The 27,475-nt window shown below is 38.6% G+C and overlaps 1 protein-coding gene across 2 annotated transcripts; it reads right to left on the bottom strand.

Moving 5' to 3' along the window:
- cacnb3a (calcium channel, voltage-dependent, beta 3a) lies at positions 1-26,747 on the bottom strand. 2 transcript variants are annotated; one of them, XM_016678782.1, is made up of 15 exons: positions 25,897-26,747; positions 23,857-23,949; positions 12,488-12,607; positions 10,554-10,676; positions 10,360-10,475; positions 10,175-10,254; positions 10,053-10,072; positions 9,758-9,835; positions 8,723-8,781; positions 8,549-8,649; positions 8,323-8,474; positions 8,150-8,245; positions 7,662-7,832; positions 7,448-7,493; positions 3,023-3,110 (listed from the first exon to the last, which is right to left on the bottom strand). In XM_016678782.1, the coding sequence occupies exons 1-14, from the start codon at positions 25,975-25,977 to the stop codon at positions 7,464-7,466; spliced, it is 1,320 nt and encodes a 439-aa protein (XP_016534268.1). In that variant the 5' UTR covers positions 25,978-26,747; the 3' UTR covers positions 3,023-3,110; positions 7,448-7,463. The 2 variants fall into 2 exon arrangements, with proteins under 2 accessions (XP_007566400.1, XP_016534268.1); XM_007566338.2 differs by lacking the exon at positions 7,448-7,493 and having other exon boundaries at positions 1-3,110; positions 25,897-26,746.
- Between the last annotated feature and the right edge of the window lie 728 nt (positions 26,748-27,475).

The following is a 27,475-nucleotide window of genomic DNA, read 5'->3' on the forward strand; positions in this document are numbered from 1 at the left end:
TTAAAAGTACATAAAATGTCATGTTTATTTAGTTTAAGTCATATTTCACTTAGCATCGTAAATCTGTTTTCCAATAGAAAGCATTCTATACAGCTTCAGGCAGGAAATGTCTCACTCTTTACACCTTTTCTGTCTCTTTTGATAAACAGAAGGGAAGAGGCGTGTTGGGGTCACGCTAGCACGCTGTGGTAGTCTGGTGGATACATGGTTATATTTAGTGCAGTTATTGCATTACAAAGCAACCATCCCAAAAAACAAAGTAGTGCAATTTTTTTTTCTACTCACACAAAAGAGGAAGTCCAGATGGTCTAAGGCGTTTAGAGTTTTTCAATGTTAGGCTTCATATTGCATACAGAATAAGACAGAAAATTAAATCAGAACCCTTGTAAAAATTGTGCTTCAAAATTGAAAAACCTCAACTGCTTTTATCAGTTGCTAAATTGGTCCGTTTCAAAAAACATACTCCGCCAAAATATACTGAAAGTAGCTAATTGTTGAGCTAAGACATGCAGGACTCACTCATTTTGTCATAGCCTTGATCTGGGACTTTGTTTTTGTTTTTTCTCTCTTTCTGTGGAGTGATTTTAAAAGTGCAACCAGCAAATATTGTGGTAAAATCTCCTCATGTTGAGGCGTTTGGAGAGGGAAACAAAATTTTCAGGGGTTTGTAACTGTAGCGAGGAGTGAGTAGCCCCAAAGACAAGACTATCATCACTACAAGACGACGAGGAGTTAGAACTAATGCATTACTGAAATACTTAACCGTAAAAAGAAACAATCAGAAATTCATGCAACACTTGCATAGATTTTTTTCTTTTTCTTTTTTAAACCATGCTGATTTTTTTTCTCTTTTAAATATACAGAACACTAGATAAATACCTCTGACACATGGAAGCAGTAAACGAGTAAACACTGACCCTGTGTAGGAACAGAGATGGGTCGTCGTTCGTCAGTGTCACGTCAAACTAGTCATTGGCTTGTGGACTGGAAATGGAACGGGATTTAGGAAGGCCAGGACTGCCAAAATATGTGACTATTTGTGTCTGATCTGTGGTGAAATGTTTGTATGTAAACAAACAATTGTTGACATAAAATTTTTTACACAAGAACAATGTAAATAGAACATTTACTAATGCACAAACAACACACATAGCCTTAAATAAAAAAGTCAAATGTTTTTGTCCCTTCTGGCTTTCCATACAGCAACAAACATGTAACTTTTTACCTTTGAAGTGTTGCTTGTGTGTTTGGTACATAAACTGTGCCCAATGTGAAAATGTGCAAGTATTACAAAAAAAAAAAAAAGAGAGATATTTTTGGCTTTTCTGGCTTTCCATACAGTAGTATTTATATGGAATGCTAGTAGGGCCACAAACCCTTTTTTTTTTGTCGTTGATGCATTGTTTCCATGTTGTTTCCACATGTAAACAATGCAACACAGCGTGTACGGCATGCAGTTCCACTCAAAAAGTCAGGTTTTTGACACTCCCGGCCTTCCGCACAGGAACGGACAGACACGGCATCATGGGTGCTACGAGTCTTTTCGAAGCCCGACGAGTTTGTAATGTGGAGTTGAGGACTTTACACCTGAGGATCTGCCTTGGTAAAAACCAGCCTTTTAAAACTGCGGTGTTCACAGAAATGAAGCCATGTTTTCCACAGAGGGTACGATCCGTGCGGGAAGTGTGGATGCTACAATCAGTTAGCGTGCTACAATCGAATTACGTTGCGATTGGTCAGGTCAGAGAAACCAGGTGGTGCTGGAGGTGCAAAAGGCATGCGAGCTTACATTCGGTGAAGCATTGATTTCAAGAGGAGCTGCAGCTGGGCAGCAGCATGTGCTTGACATGTGTGAATGAACTGATGTAAACAAACGTTTTGGCAAAGAATTTGTCCCCTGGAATACTCTGAACATTCCCTTCCTTGGTTGTATTTACATTCTGTTTGCCCATTTCTAGATTAATAGAGGTGTCAGTGATTGTGCAACAGCAAAGACAAGGGATGTCCAGAACGTACTGCACTGTTGGTGACATATGAGGTGATTCGTGTACAAATGGATGGCAAGAAATATCTGCCCATAGCCACAAAAATCAGACAAAGAAAGTAGCAATGAAACAAAACCAGGTGGCCATTCAGTATATACATTGTATTCAAATGCATTACAATTAACCCTAAATGGATAAAACACGGGTCATTCCTACATTAGTTTATTCCATAAAGATCATTCACTTCCTGTACTGCCGTAATGTGCAAATCGTCTTGAAATAATTATACATGCAATAATAAAGATAGTTAAAAGTCTTAGGAATTTTAAGGCCAGTATATGCGACATCCTACAATAGAGAAACCTTTAGGCAAAGCAGCTAACGTCTGAGTCTGCATTCAGCTGGTAGCCTGAAACCTTTCTGTTGCAGAGGTGGATAGCCCTGATGAATTTAACTGGAACTGTTTGACCCCGGAGAGACGAGCATTCATCTCAGTTTACAGAAAATAGGAGCCTGGAGGAATAAGAACTAGATCACCCATTCACAATAACTGACTGTAAAGCAAAGAGTTGGACTTTTGATACGTTTTTTTTTTTTTTTTTTTTTTTTTTTTTTTTTTAAATAATGTGTTTGGATCTGTGCATCAGCCAGGGGGCTCAGGGAGGAGGGGAGCCTTGGTGGCGGCCTGGAGGCCAGAAGGGGGCGCTGGTCCTAGTAGTTGTCTCGGGGCCAGGGGCGGCTGCGCTGGCGGTTGTTCCTCTGGTTGTGGCCCTGCTGGGCTTCGCGCTGGAGCAGCCTGTCCTGTGATTCGTGCCCGTTGGCGCTGTGGTCGCTGCCCGGATGCCCTCGGTGGGAGGGGTACCTGTCCCTATATGAGCGGCCATGACAGGGGGAGGCGCAACCATCCTCTTCCTCCTCCTCTTCTTCTTCCTCTTCCTCCTCTTCATCCTCCTCGACCCCCGTGTGGCATGGGCTCCCCCTGCGGCCACGGGACAGCGAGTCGCTGGCCTCATCAGATGGCATTAGACTGTCCTGCTCCAGCGGAGAGTGGGCTTCCTCACCGGCTTCCTCCTCCTCCTCGCCCTCCAAGCCCACTGCGTCCCGTGGCTGTGTCTGGTTCTTGTTCTGCAGAATTGAGACGGTCATGAAGGAAACTGGGAGGAAAAAGAGACGGTTCTAAAGAAAACACTATTAAAGCTGCAGTATGTAACGTTTATAAAATATATATATGTTTTTTTTTTACATATTTGTTGAAACTGTCACCAGGTCATGACAGTATAATATGAGACAGGTAATTTTTGAAAACAAAAAAAAAAAGAAATGTAAAAATCAACCAATCAGAGCCAGGCGTGACTTAGCGTTGTCAATCACCCTCTTGTGGCGGAGAAGCAACTTACCATTACAGGAAAACCATTATTGGTGGCGATGATAACGCTAATTAGCCTTAGTATTAATAGCAGGCTCTGCTAACGGGTAGCAGAGAGCAAAGGGAGGGGTGTGAGCAGCGCGTACACAAGCATGATGAACAGTGCTAACGCCCTCCTCCTGGCTCTGATTGGTTGTTTCTGATAGAGCACTGCATGTCTTCAGATGACACTAGGAGAAGCCAAAGGAGCTTGATTTTTTCCACAAATTACGCGTCTCATCCACACTGTCACACCTTAGTGACAGTTTTAATAAATACATAAAAATACATTTTATTTATTTTTTTACATAAAAGTTACACATTGCAGTTTAAAAGCAGCTCAAAGGAATAGTTATGATGTTTTTGGAGTGAGCTTAAGTTTGGGTTATCAGTCTTAGACGCTGCGTTGCATCACAGTGGATTTGAAGAAAGTAAAGAAACCTTCAAGCAAACATTTAATCTGATGGATCCTGGCACCACCACTCACCTTCACTCCCCTTTCTCCAGATTTTTGTTCTTAAAAACAACTCTAACTAAAAAATGAGAAGAGCTGTGTGATAGGATACAAGCTGTACTTTGCAGCTGTTAATCATCCAGACTTTCACAAAAGGCTGCTGGTAAATTTGCTTCCAGTCTCCGAGCCGAACACGTCTTATTATACAAAGTTATGTTGACTTATGTTTTTGCAAGTTGTGAAAGCTGATGCTCCATTCAAAGCCTCACTGTTTTATTTTCTATAAACACGTCATGTATGTAGTTTGCATGTCGTTAATTTGATTTAACATTATTTACATGAAACAAAGAAGCTGTAGATGTCAAAAAAATATTTAAGAATTCCAGGTTTCAAAGTTTTTAGCAAATGTTGCCACAGATCTTGTGTTTTTTTGTTAATTTAGCCAAACAATCAGCTTAGTTCATGAACAAAAACGATGGTGGAGCAATGATCTTAACCAGCATTACATTGACTTAGTAAGGCGATTAGAAAAACAGCAACAAACTTACAGCCTCTAATAAAAATTTAGTTTATTGTATCTGCTATTGTTGTGTGCCATGAAAAATGAATATCTTAAATTTTTAGCTGTTTTAAATTGCAATAATTAGCTAAGGAACTGGATCCATCTGACTAGCAGTTTGCATTTTACTGCTTTTCTAAAAATTCACTGCAATTCTGGCATCCGTAACGGAAAGGGAACCGTTACGGATAACTGCACAGAACCTTAATTCCAAACATAAAATAAAAATAAAATAAAAACTTGAACAATCCCTTTAAGACTCAGACATCAGACAGAAGACAGGAATGTAAAACACTGGATGTGAAAAGGAATCTGAAAAAGTCAATCCTACAGGATAAGAACTGCTTCTAATTTTAGCCTGGTGTGTGATTCCTTTATGTGTTTATCAGGTCATAGGTCATGCAAGCACCGAACTCACTGACTTGAAAATAGATGAATAAACTTTTGTTCTGACGTCTTCAGATCAGTTACAGTCAGAAACAAAAGTTTTACTGTAATTCAGATTGGGAACCTTGTGAATTATTGTTCACCTTCTAATTTCAACAAATCTGCAGAGGCCAATGTTTGAATGACTCACAATAGTCACATTAATGAGAAATATGATTGATAAAAATAAAGCACAGTTATGCTTTAACACCAATCTGACAAAATGTCCCTTTGAAGGAGTTACATTTTGCTGCAGTTGTTTCTCCTGACGAACATCCGCCATGCTGGAATGTTTAATGTTTGATTAACAATAAGGCTGCATTATTAGGAACAATGACTAAAAAAAATCAAGCTAAAATTTACTGCAATACTTTCAGTTTAAATAAAATGATCAGCCATCATAACTCTTTGTCCCCTTGGAGACTGAAATGTTGTGACTTTGCAAGATTTAGCCTTTAATAAAGCTGTCAGTATTCATAATATAATGGCCACTGTCAGATTTGACCATTTCAGGTTTTATATTTGCACTTCCAGTCAAATAACTCAATAACTTCTGCAATGAATTAAAATTGAAGCCATGAAAATCAACTATCACGGCACTGTTTTCATTACTTTGCTTCAAATTTTAATCAATTTACCACAGTTTTAATTAAATGTATTCATCTTAACAAAAAAACTAAAAAAAGTATTACCAGAAAAAACAACTAGATAGGTCATTAGCTCTTCTACCAGATTATTCTTTCATAAATAATCCTGACGAACAAAAACAAATATTTCTTTCAATTCCTAAACATTCAACCAACAGAGAACTTACTGGCGTATTACTGACTAAAAAGAATCCAAGTTTCCACAAACTCTGGCAGAAAAGAGGATATTTAATCAGCCATTTCATGTTTGTTTTATCAAATAACTTTGATAGAGGTGAGAGAAAACTGAAAGATTTTAAAACTGAACATAATAGTTTTCAGAAAGCTTAGGTAAGCAGGTGATTCCAGCGCCCCGTTCACTACACCTACATTTAAACGATACTAAAACGTATTCAGGGCACATCTAATGCACAATTTATATTTTATTTTCTGGGACTTGTATCCCCACCCTCTCGAATGAAGCCCTGGGCAACTGCCACATTGGACAGGAAATTGTTAAATATTCTTTTTCATTTAAAAATATGTTTCTTTATATAAAGTCTACCTGTTATTTTCTGTTTGCAATAAAATAAAGTGACTGACTGAAAATCCTCCAACAGTAAGTCCATATTTTTATGTTTCTGAGAAACATTGAAACCTGGTCAGTTTTTCTGAGTTTCTCTTTTAGCAGTGAACGTGTCCATGAAATGGTAAATAATGAATGACTGGAAAAAATAAAAATAAAAACAAAAACATGCAGCTCAAATTTAGATTTGCATTGGATTTTGTTAAAATAATACAATATGACCAACTAAAAAAAAAGAAAAGGTTTTATCATCTCAAATACGTGTAATCATAAACATTAAATTTCATAAAATATGTAATTATATACTAAGTTAAGCTGTTTGTATGCAATGAATTAATCTTCTATTTTGACTGGAGGATTGTTTGCATTTTGTAGATAAGTAAATAGTAGTAAGAAACCTGCATAAAAGCTGTCACTGAGTGGTAAAATAGTTCATTAATCAGGTAACAAGCTGTTTTTCTACTCATTATCAGGTTTTCATGCAGAATTAAGTGTTCAAAACAAAATCTGCTGATGTAAAATGTAAGATTTGACTAAATTAATAGCGATTTTACCAAATTTCTTTATCAGACAAAATTGGAAAGTGGTGAAATTTGGAACCAATGTGTTGCCATAGAATGAACGAAATAAACTTGAGGTGCTCAAGGTTGGACAAACTGCAACATTAGGCAGATTTGACTAAACATTTATTTTAGAAAGCTAAGGAAATTAAATTAAAATGTACGTATTTTCAGATTTTAGGACAAAATGAATCATCTGACTTTTATAAAGTGATAGGGAGTGAGTACTTCCCACAAACATAAAGAAAGATAGGCAGCAAACTTAAAAATATTAAGTTACTTTTAAAAGCTTTTTGTCCATTGGAGGCCTTCAGTTGTAGACATTTCATGCAGATATTGCATAAATATAATATAGCAGAACTCCTAAAATAATCACCCTGTTTTATCACCTTTTTAAAATTAAAAAACATCGACTTATTTGATTTTACTGAAGCCAAAGCTGAAGGGCCAAAGAGCAACGTGTTGCGTTAAACATTGATCTCTTTTCTCTTAATATTCACTGTGAGCAGGAACAACATTCACAACGCATGCTTGGAAAGGATAAAAACGCTGCAGAAAAAATGAAATGTTTTTATCTCAGTTATGACTCAGAAATGCATTATGAATTCACCCTAGAAGCTTGTAAAAACAGGAATTCACCTAAAACCATAAATTAAAGAACAAAATACATGGCGCTATAAAAATACAAGCAAACAAAAACCATTTCTGGCGAGATCTGAGTGAATAAAGCATGGTTCATTCACTGCCTCAGCCGCCGTGTTGTGTTCAGGTGTCAGGAGGAGTGTAAAGCAAAGAAGGAGGTGGAGGAGGGGTGCACATACATAACATATAAACCCCACTACTCACCCCATTGTGTAAGCGATCATTCAATTAATCCCTGTGTTTCAGAAAACTGCAAAAGTGTTAAGCAGGGATGAGCGAGAGGACAGACAGGACAACTTGAGACAAATCAAAACACATGAGTGAGTCTGAGATGGCAACAAAAACACTCAGTAACATTCAGCTTCACAAGAGTCTTTAGCCAGGACTGAAAGGTGTGGATTTGGGCTGCTGGGCCTACCTGCAGGCTGGAGATGGCGGAGGGCGGGGTCATCAGGCTCTGCTCCAGCAGCGGGTTCAGAGGCGTGTTTCCTGGCAGGTGAGTGGCGCGCCAGTAGACCTCCAGGTATTCGGCCAAATGCTCGCAAGCATCCTCTAGCTGGTTCTCATCCAAAATGACATCAAACATATCCTGAAATAAAACACGTAGCACTGTCTTTAACCCTTTACAACCCGAGTTTAAAATGTCCGCCTGGATATTTCTGCTTATTTTAATTGTACGCCATTCGTTAAATGTCTTGTGAGTAAATACAGTTTATTTGCCCATTTATCCATAACAACTGGAACTTTTGTTATGGATACTCCAATGATGAGTATCTCCCTGAAACAATAAGATCTGTCAGTTGCAGTGGCTCTGACTCAAATAGAGGTAAAAATAGATTAATACCCAACCGTTAGTGATTAAACTTGCAAATGATGGATAAAAAACTCCAGACGGTGAGCACTCACAGGGGGGCACTGAGAGAGTTTGTCTGCAGCCATCATCTGCACATTCAGGTGCTTGCTCTGAGATTTGCCCCTGGACTTGACCAGCCTCTGCAGCACCTGAGAGACGAAGCAGAAACCTGAGGATCCTGAGAGGACGAGGCAGCCTGAAGACAGCGATCCAGAGCAGAACGAACCTTTGGCGAGGAAACTTTCACGTAGACGATGATGGGAGCGAGGGACGTTTTAGCGAGCTGTGCGGGGTGGTTGATGGTGTCAGCGTCCAGAACCACCAGCTGCAGGGTTTTGGCGAGCTCAAATATCCTCTCAATCTCACTCTGAACCTCCGCTGCACAGATGAGACGCATACTTACGTCATAACTGAAGCAAAAAGGCTTTTTGTGCTGATGTTTGCTCTGTTACCGAGACTGGAGCGGGTGTTGGATCTCTCCATGATGGGTCTTTTGTTCAGGACGGATCTCTTTGCTAAGGACAGGTCGGCAGTTACACGGGTGATGGAGATCCTGCAAATTCAGTTTATATAAATAAATGTACAAAAGGATTTGGACTCAGAACACTGTGAGAAATTTTACTGACCTTCCTTCAAATCTGTGTTTCAGAAAGTCAAACAGAGCTTTCTGCATCATGTCCGTCACCTAGAGGAGAGGACAAAAACATACACTGTGACAGAAGAAGAATTGTATATTTTAAAACTGACTTTCCACCAGGTTTTCATTTAAAGTGGACCTATATAGAAAATGTTATGTTTTTCATTCGGGTTTCTACTGCTTCTAAAAACAACGCAAGCACTTCAGCCATTATTTGGTCATAAGTTAATGTTTTTTGGTGTCTGGAGAACGAGCCGTTCTGAAAACCTCCATATTGTTGAATCTCAAACTTTGGGTTACCTAGCAACCCCAGCCCGTTACCTGGCAACCCAAGCAGAGCTTCAGCATGTTTGGTCCTGCTTACTCTCAAAGCTCTGCTCTCACACTGAAAAAAAAAATCCTACCTTTTTAAAAATTTCTTTCCTCCCTCAAAACTTTCTGTGCTCGCATTAAATTCCTCGTCTGCATATCTTCTCTTCTCCTATGTATGTCCTTCACATCACAGAAAAACTTCCTCCTAAACTTGACTGATCTGTTTGCTCTCCTCAGGACCAAAGTACTAAATTCTGCCTAGCAACAATTCCAGCCAATAGAAAGAAAGCATTTGACTCTGTCTTGGGTTGCATTTGCTTTACAACATACGACAGCGGTTTACTGATTGCCAACAGATACACATGTTGTACTAATTTAAAACAATTTTTCTGAAACTTTGGCACATTATTTTTATTTGCAAGCAGAAAGAACAGGAGTGAGCAAGCAGGATTAACCTGCTCAAAGCAGAAGGATGTCAATAAGAAGAGAGAAAATCAGGTTGTTAAATTAAGCCAAACTGCAGAAAACTAAGTTTTGAAGGAAATTTGATACTGAAAATTAGGACTCCCTCTCTTAGATTCAAAATGTATGCTCTAAAGAAAAAAGATTTCCTTCATATTCCACACATCAGCATCTATTTAAATCAAGAACTATGTGTTACTTTTTGTTGAAGAACAAACAGATTTTGGGGGTAAAATAAAGAGAGGCTGACCTCATAGCCCTTCAGTGATGGTCCCACCAGGACCACCGGCCTCATAGAGGGCACCACGTCATAGGGAGGGACATGTTCCTGCCAGAAATAGGTAAGGACGGAGGAACAGAGAGAACAGATTTATTTATTGTTACAGGACAAATAAAATATCTCCTTTTTCACTCGCACAGTCTCATGTTCAGAGAGGCCATTATTTTATAGTCCTTCTAAGTTAAATCCAACAATGATTCCAGGTATTGTATAATCACTGTGCATAATTTGACTCTTCTTTGTCACTGAAAAGAGCCAGACATACCTGTTTTTGCTTCTGTTTAGCTTGTGAAAACAGAAACGTGACATTAAACAACAGTAAACCAGAAGAAGCAGCAGAAACTGTGTTCGTGTCCCAGTGATATAAGATGGGGCTGCAGTACTTACATTCACCTGCAGATGGCGGTGTGGTCCTCCAGCTTCCGGACACCATGTCCCCTAAACTCGAGGAGTTGCCTCCTGTTTTCCTGCAACAGCAGCAACATGCTGGCTCATAGCTCTCATTTTATGAAACAAAATCATGTTGGAAGTAAAAAAAAAAAAAAAAAAGCAAACATGTGATGACCTCTGACCTCTGTTTCTGCTCCTGTTTGAGCCTCATGGCCTCCAGTCGCAGAGGGCTGGGGATGAAGGCGATGTCCGCTCCTTCTTTCACTAACCGCCCGATCCACCAGTCATTGTTGTACTTCTGTTAAAGCCAGCAGGTCAAGGGTCAAATCTATCCATGCAAGGGGTTCATCAGCTTTAGCACAGGGTCAGAACTCACTTCTTTGATGTGCAGGAAGTCTTTGGCATCAAAATTAACTGCAGCTCCTTGGACAGGACAGTCCTCATCCAGAGCTCCGCAGTAACTCACATTTGTCTTTACGGCAAACGCTACAGGTTTGGACTGCGGAGCAAAAAATCGACAAGAATATTCATTGGTGAAATGCAGAAGTCTCTTGACCTGACTTTTGGGCTTAAATATTCTAAAGCTGTTAAATACTTTCTTTCTCTGTTTAAACACTAAAATTAAACATTAAAAATTATGTAAAATTATGCTTATGTACTCACAAAAGTATTTAAAAACTGTAAGGTGAAAATTGGGAAAGCAGATTACTAAAATTAAAGTTAAATTCATGTCTGTATACCTTTAGGTTTCTGGGCACATGGTGTTTCAGAGAAACTAACAGATTATTGATTTAATAATCTGCTAGTTCCACTGGCAGATTATTACATTTCTAACATGTTTCCCAGGTTATAAGTGAAATAATCTGCCAATGGAACAAGTATTATTCATCAATATTAAGGAATTATTGATTATTGATTTAAAAGAAGCTCCTGCTTCTCTGTCAAAAATGTCTTCTAAGTTAGTTTTGTCTTATTTCAAGTGTGCTAAAATATTTGCACTGGGAACTAGACAAAAAAACAGATTTTTCTGTTTTTTCACTGAAGGCAACTCAAAGTGCATTATGACCATAAAACATCAAACTAAAAATATTACATAGTTAAGGAAAATCATGAAAAGTTGGAATCCAAACTAAAAGTAGTTATGTTTTTAAAAAGTTTTCAGTGTTTCAGCATTTCTGAAGTTTTCTGGAAGTTTGTTCCAGATTTGTGGTGCATAAAAACTGAACGCTGCTTCTCCATGTTTGGTTCACTTGATCCAAAACACCTGAACAGTCTGGATAGTTGAAAAGATGACAAAACATCTGCAACATATTTATATACTAACAAAAGTATTTTAAAGTCTATTGTAGGAGGCTTCCTGTCCTTCTACAGCAGTGGTCCCCAAACTACGGCCCGTGGGCCGAATCCGGCCCGCCTCCACATTTGGTCCGGCCCCCTGAACAATACCAGAGAGCTTTTAGATTTTTTTTTTCATGTAGCGTATTTTCTGGACTATAAACCGCTACTTTTTTCCTAAGCTTTGAACCATGTGGCTTATATGTGGATTTTTCTTCAACCACCAGGGGGCTCTTTTAGCAGGAAGTGAATCATTGGAAGTCAAAATTGGAAATAAAAGAAGAAAGCGCCCATTAAAACGGAATTAGGTCTTAATCAGGAATTGAAATTTGAGAATTTTGTTGATCAGTTAAATAGCATTTAGGGGGAAAAGAAGATTTTTCGGTTTTTTTAAATAATACTGGGATCATTATGAGAATTTGAGGTATAGATATTAGGATCCAATAGATGGCAGTAGTGCAACAATAATGGGTGCAAGCTGCCGTTGAAATCTAAAGAAGAAGAAGAAGAAAAAGAAGCCGCCCATTTTCATTTAGCTCATGCTAGCAGGAGACACGAAAGATCAGCACTTTTACTGTTACAGTTACCGAAACTACCGTAATCAGTTCAGTTAAATCTAAACTTGGCAACTTTTTATTTTTCAACCGTAAGAAATGTGATATTTAATTGACCTGTTATGACTCAAATTTTGGCACTCCTGCAATCGTCACACGTTTTCTGTTACAAACTGACTCCGGCCCCCCAACAGAGAAAGGAAAAATTATGTGGCCCTCACAGGAAAAAGTTTGGGGACCCCTGTTCTACAGGTTGAAAAACAGAGAAAGAAATGCACAAAATACTGCAGGCTAAAGACGTAAATCTGCATGATCTACATATCAACAACACAATTCCTGAAGCTACTGGTTTTTGGTTTGCTTTTTAAAATTAAAATGATTAGCATCGTTAAGCCGTGTGGAGGCGGCCCCGGTGTTGTACCTTAGCTCTGTCGAGCTGCTGCTGTGCCTGGCGTTCGGCTTCACGCCGATACGCCTCGCGGTCCTCCTCGGCTGACAGGTCTGAATCCGACGGTCTACTGGTATACGAATCAGCCGACCCCTGTCAGGACACAATCAGACCGAGATTAATTCATTCTGCACATCTTCTGCTGGAACCTCTGAGGAGCAGAAACACAGACCTGCCGTTTCTGCTGCTCTCATCTGTGTTGTCTTCTGCAGTCTGTCTGCATGCAGGTGTGCATGTAAATATGTGTGTGCATTCATGACCGAATTCATGTGGGGATCTATGAAACAATGCACTGCTCTCCCACACCAGCTATCTTATGACAGACCAAATATAGCACAAAGGAAGCAGCGCTTCCTCTTCTCTCCCGCTTGGCCCAAATCCATTCCAACATCCCCCTCAGTGCAGCACATACATCCTTTATTCCCCTGTTTATCCTCCAAAGGCTCCTTCTCATTAGAGAAATACACACTGGTTATCATTTTTCAATGTAAGCAGTTTCAGAACACGTCCCAGGAATGGCTAGCACATTAAGCTGAAAGCAAAAGATAGCAGAGACGCTAGCAGATTCGTTTTTCAGTAACTTTATGGTCATTACATGTTTTAAAAGATACATTTTAATCCCAGAGAAGCATGAGTTAAAACATAAAGTAGTTTTTAAACAATAATTTCATTTAATAAGCAAAAGAAGCAATTCTCACCCAGTAATTGTAAGTAATTGTCATCTTTCGAATATCTTTTTTTTTCTAAAATGGGTTGTCGTTTTCAAAAACACATTCAGAAATGTTGATGTTTATTTAAAACTGTTTTCATTCACACAGGAAGCACAGAAAACAAATTATTTTTTACCTCTAAGTGACGCTAAGCATGGAGCGTGCACATTAAGCCTCCGTATGGCGGCAAACACAAGAAAACAAGAAAAGAAAAACAAGAAAGGCGAACAGCAAAGTGGAAGTGATGTCTTCTGTGGAGCTGCTGCAGCACCATCACAAGCATATAATCCACCATTTTTGTTGTTGCGCATGATGTGTGCAACACTTTTTGAGCTATAAGCTGGGTGAGCGGTTGGGCTAAAATGTTAAGTAAATACATGAGGGAAATTTCCACTGGAATTTGTTTTGGAAAAATAAAATCTGCTCTGTGTGTGGATGCAGAGCGAAAAGGGTTGAAAATCTTCACGTTTTAGAAAAAAACTCTCCTGTGTGGATAAGTTTGATTTCCCACATGATTTTGGAGAGCTGGGTTCATAAGCAACACGTAGGTGTGATTAGTGCCAGACATGTAGAATTAAGAAACCACTTGAACAGGACCTGTCCGACAACACGAAGTAGGCTAACAAATCTTAAAACGTGCCCTGACCCAAAGCGATTTAAGAACAGATGAGAATAAACGTCTTTGGCGTCTATCAGGCTGCACAACCAAATCACAGTGAGATCACACTTGGTTCAGTTTAGGTCAAAGTTCATGAGTCAACAGTAAGGAATCAAGACAGGAGAAAAATGGACTGACAAAACGGTAACTGTTAGATCTGTTGCAAAATTAACAGCACAGTCATACACAGTGGTGGCAGGTGATGGTTCGGGCCAACTAGCATTTTCTGGCTTTAAGCTCATTTTTAGGAGGTACTTACATACTTTTAATAAGTTAATATGGACAGTTTTGCTTTCTCTACAAAATAAATCCTAATCTGAGTACGACATTTTGTATTCAATTAGGTCGGTGCGTCAAAAAAGCAGGAACAGAAAAATCTGAAAGGAGGCAAATACTTTTTCAGAGTCCTGAATCTGTCAGTGAGAAGAACTGCCACAGCAAAACCAAAATGAAACCAGCCCAGGAGAAACTATCACAGAAAGCCGGTAAAAAAAAACAACATTCTTGTAAAGAAAAGGCACATTTTTATAGAGCTGAAACAATTAATTGGGTGAATCATGATTAATCGATTACTGAAATGATCGTCAACTAAGTTAGTAATTGATTAATCGGTAACTGGACTACACAGACTTACAAGAAGAGAAATTAGAGCTGTACAAAAACTGTAAACATTTCGCAAATAAAATAAAAAAAAAAATCACATGTTCAGTGTCTTTTGCTATTCGATTATCGATCGGTTAATCCAGGAGCAGATCAGCTCTGTACTGATGTTAAGTCAAGCAGAAAGGACTGAGCTTTTCACATGTTGATGTTAGAAATATTTCCACTGTAGATGCTTCCTTTGCTACATTCCTTTAAAAAAGGAAGTGAATTGCTTTTTCCCATCTTTTAACACATTTCTAATATTTGATTTAATAAAAAGGTGTCAAAATAATCGATAACTAAAATAATCGTTAGCTGCAGCCCTACATCTGGACAGTTTGGTACTATTTTCACCCAGACTCAGTGCTGGTCATCCATCTTGCCAACATATTCAAGCGGATCCTCTGGAGGTCCAATTAACCAACATCTGCAAAGAAGTTCCCAAACAAAAACCAGAGCCACCAATGGCCTTTGCATGGAACCCAAAGCGAAGTGTTATTGACAGCAGCTCTGCGAGCGAACACCTCTCCTCGTTTCTTTTTTTGGTCTGGCGTCTATGTTAGATAACTAGATGTGATTTCTAGCACTCTGCGAGGCACCACTGCACCAGAGCCGGAGCAGCGCTGACAGAGAGGAAAGGAGGGTGAGCAGGAGAACGGAGAAGGAGAGAGAGAGATAAGAGCAGCGTATAAAGACACACCGAGAGGACGGGAGGGCTCGAGTAACGAGGGGCCAGAGGGGGAGGAAACCTCCGGGGAAAGGATGAGATCCGACAGGACAAACAGGAAAATGAAAACATGAGACGGAGATATGAGGAAAAGTTGCATACCTGGCTGATTAGGAGCACAGCGCTAGAGCCTGATGAAGACATGAATGTGAAATCTCTGTCTTCACTGGGAACGCTCACAAACCCTCACAGACATGAAAGCAGAATAAATGTGGTGGTGGGCGCAGAGTAGAGGCGTCACATTTAAGGTTTTCTACAGAACAGGAGGCGACTGCTGCTCTTTGTGTTTGGAGATGACAAAGGAAACCTCTCCAGGCTGCTCTTTGGCCTCCTGGCCACTTGTTTAACACACCAAAAGACGCTTCACCATGAAGAGTAGCAGGACATGAACTTATCAAGGAGAAGCGTCACTGCATTGCAGACTGTAACAATGAAAGCAACATCTTCATTTTTGTTTTCTTTTTTAGGATGCCTTGTTTTATTCCTGCTAACATCTCTGTCTGCAGGCTAAATTTAACTCTGCTCCTTCCTCCTCTGCCTCTGTGATTATTCTTCACGCGCTGCAACACTGATGTCCCCGACTCTGCAGGGTGGGGGCCAAGCAAGAAAAAAAAAAAGTGTGTCACCCAGCTAGTTGAGCCCAGAGAGGGCCAAATCATCCAGCAGTCCGGCCAGCGGCTCCTCAACGACGGAGTTCAACGCTAAACACATTATGGTTTTTATTTTGTTCTCTTTATCCTGTTGAAGTCACAGTGTTTACACAAATGAAAAAACTCACTTCACAGAGTTCACAGAGACTATGAGAGCCAACCCAGTTAGCTGGTTGTTTAAGTTTTATTCCAAATCAGTAGTTCTGTGCTCAACATGGTCCCTAAGGAGAAGCTCTAAAAACCGACTCTGGATCCCCGACCTACTGCTGACGGATTTCAGTTTGTGTCCGAATCATCTGGTTCTCTATTTGGACTTATTCTGTTACTTCACTGCAAAAACACTAAATATTACCAAGTATTTTTGGTCCAGTTTCTGGTGCAAATATCTCAGTACACTTGAAATAAGACAAAACTAACTTAAAAGAGACTTTTCAGCAATAAATAAGTGAATAAGTCAAAACATAATTATTTTTCATTAATATTAGAAAATTATTAATTAAAACAAGCTCCTATTTGTTGATGAAAAGTCAGTTTTGTCTTATTTCAAGTGTAGCAACACATTTGCACTGAAACTAGGCCACAAATACTTTTGTGTTTTTGCAGCGTCTGTATGCATTTCCCCAGATGAATACTGGAAAACATGTACAGATAAAGCTACAATTAGAGCTGGGTGTTTTTCACACCATTTTCTTATCATGATAAGAATTATGATGTATTATTGTCACAATAAATTCAAATTAATCATGTTTAAAATCCCACCAAACTGTCCTTCTTGTCAGGATTGATACTTCTAGTATTTTCTACACTGTCAGTTCAATGAGAACATAAATAAATACCAATAAACCTGAAAATAAATGAAGCACATTACAAATAGGAATATTTTTCAAGAGCATTTCTTGTGTTTGTGGGGCTAAAATTGTTGTGACACACAGTCACATTCATACACTTACCTAAAAAATAAGTAACAAATAGATCTTATCATCGCATTTATCGTAATCACAAAAGTACCACAAAATATCGTGATGAAACTTTAACTCCACATCGTCCAGCCCTAGTTCCACTGTTTTCATGATTTGTCAGCTTATGAAGCTGAAAGCTTTTCTTAAACATTTACTTTTATCTATATTAGCAAAGCAGCTTGATAAATTTGACTGGCAGCCAATCAGAAAGAAGAGAAGAGCACGGCAAATAATATTTCTCTAAATTTCTCCTCTTGTGGGACAACAAAAGCTATTTCTACATCTTCAATAATTTATTTTAACTTATATTTTACAATAATGATTGAAAAACAGATTTCATTTCTAATCAAAAAACAACATTTCTGATTTTAAAATGTCTTCCCTCCAACTTTCTGAACTTTCTGAAATCCTCGGGTTGCATAAGCAACAGCATCTTTCCATCCTCGTTCAACTTCAGCTGAACTGTATTAGAGCAGCAAAATCTAGATTTTTTCACCACATAGTTTCTGCATAAATCTGCTGTGGTGTGTTGGTTCAGAAAGAATTATTTAGTCCTTATTTATTCAGAATGTAAACTATCCTTAGCTCTAAGCGACTGTGTGTGGACGTGCCGGACTGGTGAAACGTACAGGACGTATTCCTGTCTGTAAAGCATTTAATACAATTTTATGTAAGGATTTTTTAAATAAACTCAATATTTATTGACTGGATTGAGTTAATTTTAGATCTTCGTCCCCAGGAACAGTGCCCAACTGTTGCTTTTTAAGCAATAATATTTAAAAATGCATGTTTTTTTAAAGAATAAATAGCATTCCCCCAATTTCTGTCTTCATTTCTGAACTCGCAGCATTTACTATTTATTCTCCAGCAAATCCAGTTTCCCATATGTTTTCTGGAAATGCTCAGAAAGACCCATATATACTGTAAATATGCTCTGCTTGTACAAAATGCAACACAAATATCAAAACAGTGACCCAATAAAGACATTTCTTCATCAGTGCAGATGCACTATCTGCACTGACAAAGGTTCACTCAACTCAGCATGCTAAATGCTGTGACTCAGCTCAGAAATCTGGTCTATTTTTTTGTTTGAATCAATATTTTTTTTATAGTTTCAACCAATAAGATTTCAACCCCTTGGGAAGCCCTACAATCTGTATAGAGCATTTAACTTCATTGATCATTAAGCAGAACAATAAAATTTTTGTTCTTTTCTCTAGTTTTTTAAAGTATTCCACACTATAAGGCGCACCTTCAATGAATGGTCTATTTTAAAACTTTTTTCATATATAAGGTGCACCGCATTATAAGGCGCATGGTATACAGTAGAGGCTGGAGTTACGTTATGCATCCACTAGATGGAGCTGCACTAAAGGGAATGTCAACAAAACAGTCCGACTCTGGTCGGTGAGGAGAGCCTTCTGCGACTGGGCCGGGGCGTGGCCGGACAATGGTCACCCTTCTCCGTTCACGCACAGCATGTTCATGGAGAACATGGTGCTGAATGACCTGCAGACGACCTGATTCTAGACGGTCGGTAGGTAGATAGGTCAGTCAAACTTTATTAACAAGCAGCGTTCTGACAACTATCCCAGCATGCACCTCGCGCTTCTTCTTTTCCGGGCGAAAATGAAGTCGGCGGCTGCTTACCGTACCTGCTAGACCTGTTGTAGCTCAATATTGCTCCATATATAAGCTGCACCGGATTATAAGGCGCACTGTCGGCTTTTGAGGAAATTGAAGGTTTTTAAGCGCGCCTTATAGTGCGGAGAATACGGTAAAAATCCCACAAATAGTAAAATACAGGTGTAAATAAATATTATACCAGATTGTCTGTCAGGTTTGTACCAGTGTGTTTTAGCAACAAACACTCTATTTCTGTATTATTTTGTACTATATGCCATTTTTAATCAAATTTTCATTTAATTTCCATTTGGGATTAATAATAAAGTATTTTTTAATTTAAATTTTGTCACCGTTTTGTTTTCTATTGAAATATGACTCTCATATTTGTTCTCACATTACAATCCCACTTTTGGGACTTTATATGATTAAACCAAAAAACAAAGTAGCACATAATTTTGTAGTGAAAAGAAAGTGATGCGTGATTTAAAAAAAAAAAATGTTTTAGATTACATCAGATTTGGATGTCTGAACCTGAAATCTTTGCTTATTTTCCTTTGCAAGCTCCATCAAACTCTGTGAGATTAAACAGAGAGCATCTGTAAATAGCAATGTTTGAGACTTGCCACAGATTCTCATTTGGATTTAGTCTCAACTTTGACTAGGCCACTGAAATAAATGAATATGTTTTGATCTGTAGGGAATGCTAACAAGCTTTTTTGTTGTTGTTTATTTCTGGGACTTCCCTGTATTTATCTCCATCCATCTTCCTGTAACTGTGACCGGCTCCCCCGTCCTCATCCCCACAGCATTATGCTGCCACCACCACATTCCAACGTGTGGATTAGTTTTCTGAAGCTCCGTTGTGCCTTTAGCATTTTCAGATGATGAAAGCAGCTGGTTGGTGAGTTATTAATGTAGGAGTGCCAGGGTAAAGGAGGCTGAATACAACAAATACATGCCACGCTTTTCGGATTCTTATACAGAAAACGATTGATAACTTGTCACTCAAAATCAAAAATCAGACTAAAAAACCACAGCTCAAACAGCTGCTGCATGATCAAATTACTGAAATGCAACAATATCAGCCTCTATTTCTGCAGGTTGGACAAAATCAAGTGAAACAACCACAATCAGGTTTGCAACCCCCAAAATCCCAAACCAAACATTCACCCCCCCAAAAAACATTACCCATCAGCTTCCACTGGACTCGTAAGCACCATGCAATAAATCATTCTGTTAATATCAGCCGCACTGCATGTAAAGTCGATCAACCAAAGGCTGCAAGAACCTGTGCAGAGCGCATGCAGCCAGACTGCAACCAGAAAGTAAAACAGGTGCAGGGAAGGAGGAAACAAAAGCCCCGCTGGAGGAGGGGAGGAAGACCAGGTGATGGAAGACAACACGGGAATCTTTGACAGGAATACTTCATACTTACTCAGCTAATGATGCTGCTGCTGCTGCTGCTGCTGCTGCTGCCGCCGGTCCCTCCCTCTCTATACATTACCTGCTGAATGCAGACGGACTGCGCTGTGTCCCGTTCCCTAAAAAGGGACGACCTGCACTGGAGCAGAAACTGGCAACACCTTCTTTTCTATTCTTACCCCACATCCTCACATCACAACACAACAACCAACGCAGCATTTGCGTCACTTGATAAAACCCACCTCCTCAAATTTACATCACTCTCATTTATTATTCCGCGAGTCCGAGTGAACGTGCGGCGGCTGAGAGAAGAACCGGGTGAAACTGCTGTTGCTATCGATGCCTCCCTTAAGATTTCTTCTCCTGCTCATGTCCTACATCTAACACATGTATCCATACAGTATCCTGCTGCAGAAATGAGTCATACTCCGCTGCTCCTCCATAGTCACACCCCACCCCTATCACAAGCAAGAAACTATCTGCTCTGTGTGTGAATGTTACTCCCTCAGTGTGAAAGCCTTTGTCAGTGGGAGCAGGAGGTGGTGGTGGTGTGTGTGTGCGTGTGTGTGCGCGCGCGTGTGTAGAGGTAAGATAATGATTGGAAAGACACTGGAGGAGCTTGTTTGAACACTGAACCCACACATCAGCATCACATCGGCCTTCACCATGAATATTTGAAGCTATACGACATTCCCTGGAAATCTGGAGGTTTTCATTAAGCTCCCACTCAAATCGGGAAAACTAACATCTCTGCTGAAGGAAACGCCCGCTCAGCACTTTTCCTATTCCACTGCTCCACATTCCCTATAAACAATCATAATAATAACACTGCCTTATATGAAACTGATGTGTTTTTTAATCAATCAAATTTTATTTGCATAGCACATTTCAGCAGCGTTTCAAAGTGCTTTACATCAAAACAAACACAAAAACACGGAGTCATGCAGTATAGAATCAACAATCAAATCATTACATTCCATCAATAAATTCGTAATTGATTACGTTCCAAATACAACTCCAAACAGGTGGGTTTTTAGTCGAGATTTAAAGGAGGTCAGTGTTTCAGCTGTTTCACAGTTTTCTGGAAGTTTGTTCCAGATTTGTGGTGCATAGAAGCTGAACGCTGCTTCTCCTCGTTTTAGCGTTTCTTACATTCTCAGAGGAAAGTGTGAGCATTTTGAATCTGAAGGCAGGTGTTAATGCATCGTAAAGTCAAAAGTTCATGCAAAACCAGCAACTTTTTAAAAAGCTATTATTAAAAAAAATGTTAGTTATTCTTCACCTGATCAACATAATCTAAGCAAGTCATATCTAGGTAAAACAAAGCAATATAAATATTGAGCCAAAACCTGAAAACGAGTTGTGCCTCATTAAAAGAAATATATTGTTTAGATGTACACTTGTAAATAATTTCCAATAAAATTAGCAAATAAATAAATAAAAAAAGAGATATATTGAGTTTGCACATTCTGAAATTGAGTCTATTCTCAGCACAAGAACAGAAAACTCTTTCTAAAAATACCTGCTGTATTTGGTCACGATTAATTCATTTAAATGCAGATTTGGATGCATTAAAGTCAAAATAAATGTGGTCAGATTTTCTGAAGAAAATATAAAAGCAATGTTTACTAGAAGATCAATATTTTCTGTTGCACCTAACTGTTTTTGATCTCTCATATTTCGGTCCTAGTTGAGGATAAAATATTCACCACGTCTGTAAACTGTCTTTGCTGGGGGACAAATTTGTCCTCTTCTTGAATTCCAGCTGGGGGCCACAGAAAATCAACACAGAGGCCACAAACAGCCCCAGGGCCGCGCTTTGGAAAACCCTGCGTTAATAGGTACTATTTCATAACGATTCTAGATGCGTTTAGCTTTACGGTTCACTTGAAAAACTTTCAGATGAACATAAATTTCTTAGCAGGCCAATGCAGGTCCTTCTTATAATCTCTTACTGTGGATTTATGAACAATTCTCCAGGCTTTCTGAACACATTTCCCAGTTTTATTTGAAATATGAAACTGCTTTTTCACTCTGTTTCAGTCCTGCTGTGTTCCCAGACATAAGAGCATAATGTGACGTGAGCTTAAAAATGAGCAAAACGTTTCAAGGCTTAAAAAAATACTTCGCACAGTGTCTGAAAGTCACGTTTTTTAAAAACAAGAAAAAAAAAACATCACTTAGAAACTGGCTTTCTGGAACTGGACTGATTCATCAAACAACCCGTGCCTGTTTGGATTTAATATTTAACTGAACAGAACTCGGAATAATTAAGCATTAGACCAGGACAAAAGCAGCTGAAATACGGAAGATATTTTATGTTTCTTTTGATTGCATCTGGATCACGTGATGTTTTTCTCCCCATCTTTCAGGTTCATAAACTAAAATTGGGACTAGATAAACCAGATGAAGTTGGATAAAGCAGCTCCTTCTATGCTTCTATAGATCTGGTGGTGGAGACATTTATGGCGGATCTGTTCCTCTAAACACACACCCTCCGAAAGGAAGAAATTCATAACACAACAGCTTATGGATGATTCAGACCAACTAAACAACTGAATTCATCAAACTGGTCTGAAACCTGGTCTGAAAAAGGACTGAAATAAGCTGCGACTGAAGGAAGAAGTTAAAAGAAACTAAATGCAACAGATCACGTTTTGAGTAAACTGCTTGTTAAGTCTCACTAGACCAAGAAAAGTAAAGCAAAAAGAATATTTGAGCTCCCAATACTCATTCAGAGTTTAGTTTTCTCATTAAAATACCATCCGGCAGAAGAGCATGTCCTGCATGAGCCGCTGGTTTCTTTCACTGAATGCAACTTTTCCTCTTTCACGCATTGAGGAAAGCAGGCAGTGATGATTTGGGTTGTCTGCACAGCACAACGTTAAACTACTGGACTCCAATATCAAATCTTTGATGAATTCTAAAAGCAGTTTAATTTGTTTAAAAAGGTCAGTTCAAGTCAAATGCTTCTTCTAATCCAGGACTGTCAAACTCATTTTCATTTTGGGCCAAATCAAAATCATGAATGCTCTTAATGGGCCGAATATATCGATAAAACCTGATAAAATATCAATGAATTCTTAAAATTAAATATTATTAAACATCTTTTCAGGCCCTCCAGGATTTTGTGACTCTTTTTGTAATTTTTTGCTATAAAAATTAAACAAATTTGGAAATATTTACTATACTTGTGGTTATCTATAATGGTAATTGTGATTTTCATTACTCGTTGTGTAGATCATGGACTATAATCTGACATCAATTAAGATTGAGGCAGCTGTTTAGCACAAGTAAGAAAGTTTTTGACAATTTTTGAGAAAAATCTGCAATAATCTTCCATTTATTAGCGCAAAAAGTTGTGGGGATTTGCTGATTTTTTTGTGAATTTCTACAACATTTCTCAAGAAACTGAGGGGACTGATTGATATAACATGGCAGTAAAGAGATAAAAATTGAAGTCATAATATTTAAACTCATTTAGTGTTTAGTCTAAAATATATAGGGCCACATAAAAAGCTTTGGCAGGCCGGATTTGGCCCACGGGCCTTGAGTTTGAGCACATGTTCTAAAGCAAGATGTGAACAAATGTTTCTTCCAAAGCAACTTGTCACAACAGTTTCAGCATGAATATTATTTTAATCACAGCATAAATCTTAAATAACACCAAAGCACCAAATTAGTTTTCTAAAAGTGTCTGACCTGAAATTACTAATTAAAAAATTCTGGGCTGCGTTGGGATTTCAGAGCAACATTCCTCCATTTTCATGCTTTTTGCTACCCTCTGCTGGACACAAACAACACCTGCAACAGCAGACATTTCAAATCCAGACCATTCAAACTCAGTGCTGTTGCATTAGGAATAAAAATTTGACATACACACACTCTGCTAGTTTTATATAGGAACGTTTCCTTTACTCTGCTTTTAATAACTCAGGAAACGTTTACCTGTCGTTTGATGAAGCTGGACGTCGTGTCTGAGGACGTGCTGCCATCTGAGCGTTTGAAGCGACTCTTACGTTTAGGCAACTTCCTGGGCAGCTGTGCAGAAACAAAAATACACTTCCAGCATATTAATCACACACATGTGTGTTTCATTTGAGCCATTCCTAAAAAATGATAGCCAGATTCCTTACAGAAGGACTTTACTTAACCACAGTGCTGGGAATTTACTAACAATATATTTATTATGTTTTATATAAAATATATAGATAGATCGATTGATAAAATGTCTAAATTAACACTTGTGATAGACTAAAAAACCAATAATTGGATGAAAGAATATTACATTTCTTGTTAAAGTTAATTTGAAGAGATACGTAACAATACAAAAGACCATAAATGCAAAAAAAATAAAAAATACAGGTGAATGTGAGAGGATGTAAAAGCAAAATTGGCCAGAAGTTGCACAAAAATAATTAAAAATAAGAAATAAACCAACTAATCTGTCTAAAGTTTTCAGAGTAGGAAGATTAAAATTAAAACACCGCTAACATTTTTCATAGCATAATGAAAATTACACAATTTAATTGAATTTTATCATTCCTACAGCTTGTGAATTGCACTCAAAATAGAATTATGCCAATGAATTACAACATTATTTGGTCTCAATTACTCTAAAATATGCTTATACGATGCTTTATTATGATATAGCTTTGCACTGCCAAGTCAAACTTTAGTTGAATATTACTAGAAGAACCAACGTTTATTCTAAAGTTTAAAATAAAAAAACAATATTTAAAGAAATACCTAAGTCATCCCAAGATATAAGCAAAACAACCATTTTCCTGCTGCAGACTCCCAACAGAAACAGAGTAATAATAGAATTCCCCTCAGGGCCGGTCCAAGCCTTTTTGGGGCCCTAAGGAGATTTTCATTTGGGCCCCCAAACCAACAACCAGATGCTTCATCATTCCTAACATACCTGCTATCATTAGCATGTGGTGTTTAAGTGTGTCATTTTATTTTAATTAGTTGAAAGTAACATCGGCTGATAAACACTAAATTTACAGTAAACAAGTTTATATTTTCCCAAAAGTGGCATCAGAGGGAAGGAATCAACCTATTCTTTAACAACTTAAAAATAACATGTAAATTGCTGTAATTTTAATTATATATTTAAATTTCATCGCTAGCTTAGTGCTCTGCGGCCCCCTGGTGGTGGGGGAACCATAAGCAGCCATTTATACGCCTCAGCTGGCTCTTATTTAATCATTTCTACACCTTTATTTAGCTGTTGCTGCATGTAGAACACAATGTGACAGTTTTCAAATAAATCTGAATGCGAAACGGAGCCCCAATATCAGATTCTGCTCTGGGCCCCATAAAATCTTAGTCCGGCCCTGAAAGGCGCTGTGACGGTCTGTAACATACACATTTTCTGGCAGGGTTTGTGGTTATTTTGAGTCTGTCTCGGGTTTAATCATGCATGTTCCCAACACTACTTCGCCTAATATGATCATTATCTAATCTAAATAAAACATATTTCAGATTTTGTCGAAGACGCAGAGGGTATTCCCCCCCACCCTTAGTATTACATGAAGCGCTTCTGGTTTCAGGCTACAGGTTGCAGTTGGAGCCACGACCTGATTCAAAAAGCTGCAATCCCGTCATGTTGCTGCTGTGCTTTTCTGCGTTACTGTAGACGATGCGTGCCTGGGGTAAAAAAAAAAAAAAAAAAAACCCGCACAGAAATAAATAATAAAAGATCAATGTAAAGGAAAGGCCTGATGTGTGAGTCTGGACCAAAAAGCAGCAGGTTTGATCATTTTTTATTTTATTTTATTTAAATGTGTGGGTGGATTAATGATGCTCCGGTAAAAATATAATTAGATACAAATCTGCGGTTTGACAGAAAGATGAGGGGAGGAAAGAAGTACAAGACTGCCAAACCGCGACGCCTCAAATGGAACAACAAGTAGCATCTGACACGGTCTCTACCAACAACCTGCCCGGACAGACGGAGCTGCAGTGAGTGAGTGGGTTTACCTGGAAATAATGCGACTGGGAGCCGGTTTCCACAGCAGACAGAGGGTCTACGGGCGATTTGGACATTTTGACTTGCACCATCTATTGAGAGCGCAGGGAAGCGGGCGGCACACAGACATGCGTTACTGGAGGAGGAAACAAGACGCACCAAATACATCTATATGCAGGAAGGAGAAGAAGAAAAAAAACACTGGAAGGAGGGCAGAAGCGACCCGTAACATTCATGCAAAGCTAGGGGAAACAAACTATTTCCCTCCCTATGATAGAGTAAAAGCAGTCGTTACATCGGAGGGTAGAGAGACTGCAGCGAGCAGGAGAGACATCGGAGCTAAATTAAACCTCCAACGCCGAGGCGTCAGTCCTCACAGGTCCGTGCGTCGCTGAAGTTGGTGTCCGATTCGGAGCCTCTTCGCTGCTTTTTTTAGGACTCTGCGCCGTTTACAAGATTACAAACATGAACATGAATGAGTCTGCGATGCTTAATGAGATCGTTTAAAAACATTATTTGGGATTTGTAAAGCATTAACTTCATTAATGAAACTCAAAAGAGAGCAGTTTTGAAAATTTGGAATTTTGTGGATTTTCTGCTTGAAACTCGGTTACGATTTAAACTTGAGTTGAGTTACTCTACGATTCCGACAGATTATTTAAATAATCTGTAATAATCTGTATTCCGAACATGCGGATCCATTTCTTACCATTGTAAATATTAACAGACGAGAGAAGACAAACATAAGAAGTAAAGAATAACATGAATTCAATCCGAAAAGATATTAAAAGAAGCACAATTTATTTAATTCCAGCTCAAGTCAAATTAACCCAAAACAATGTATCTTCTAAATCCTGATATTATATGTTATTCCTATAATGTTTTTTTTTTCTATTTATGAAAGTATAAAAATTAAAATATGTATTTTCTGGCAGCTTGAAGACTGTTTTGCAAAAGTTGTACTGGATTATTCTGGATTAATGCTGTTTTACAGTACATTTCCATCCTTTTTTTTCATAATTGAGCAAATGTGATACAGGAACAAACATTGATTTGAAAAATAAAGCTACTGACGATGGCAACTTTTGCCACTTTTACATTTCACATATCTGGACTTAATTCTGACATCAGAACCATAACAATAATGCAAGGAGTATTCTTTTTGAGTCATGGTAAGCTACTTTGATTTTGTTTGCCATTTCCCAAAAATATGGATCTTTAAATATTGTAAAAATGTTCGGCGATGTCTGAGCTCTTCGGAAGACGTTTCAAATTACTTGACATACTTTGATTAAAAAACATCATCTAAACTCCAAACTGAACCCGATTGAATGTAGATAACGTTCCTAAAAAGTGGTGAAATGTCCCTTTACTGATGATCCAGCCGAATCGGAAGTGACGATTCTGATGCCAACTTCAGCGTCCTCGGGTCCATACTAAGTGTTCGGTCCTGCTGGGGGTGTCCGGCTGCACAAACACAAAAAACACCAATTCATGGCAGCACAACACAGGGTCACTATTTACGTATCTGTCATACAAATCCCTTGTTTAATCGGGTTGTTTGATTTGCTTATGGAAGTAAAAATGGAC

The sequence above is a fragment of the Poecilia formosa genome, unplaced genomic scaffold (assembly GCF_000485575.1).
Source record: "Poecilia formosa unplaced genomic scaffold, Poecilia_formosa-5.1.2 Scaffold190, whole genome shotgun sequence".
In the NCBI taxonomy this organism is placed as follows: domain Eukaryota; kingdom Metazoa; phylum Chordata; class Actinopteri; order Cyprinodontiformes; family Poeciliidae; genus Poecilia; species Poecilia formosa.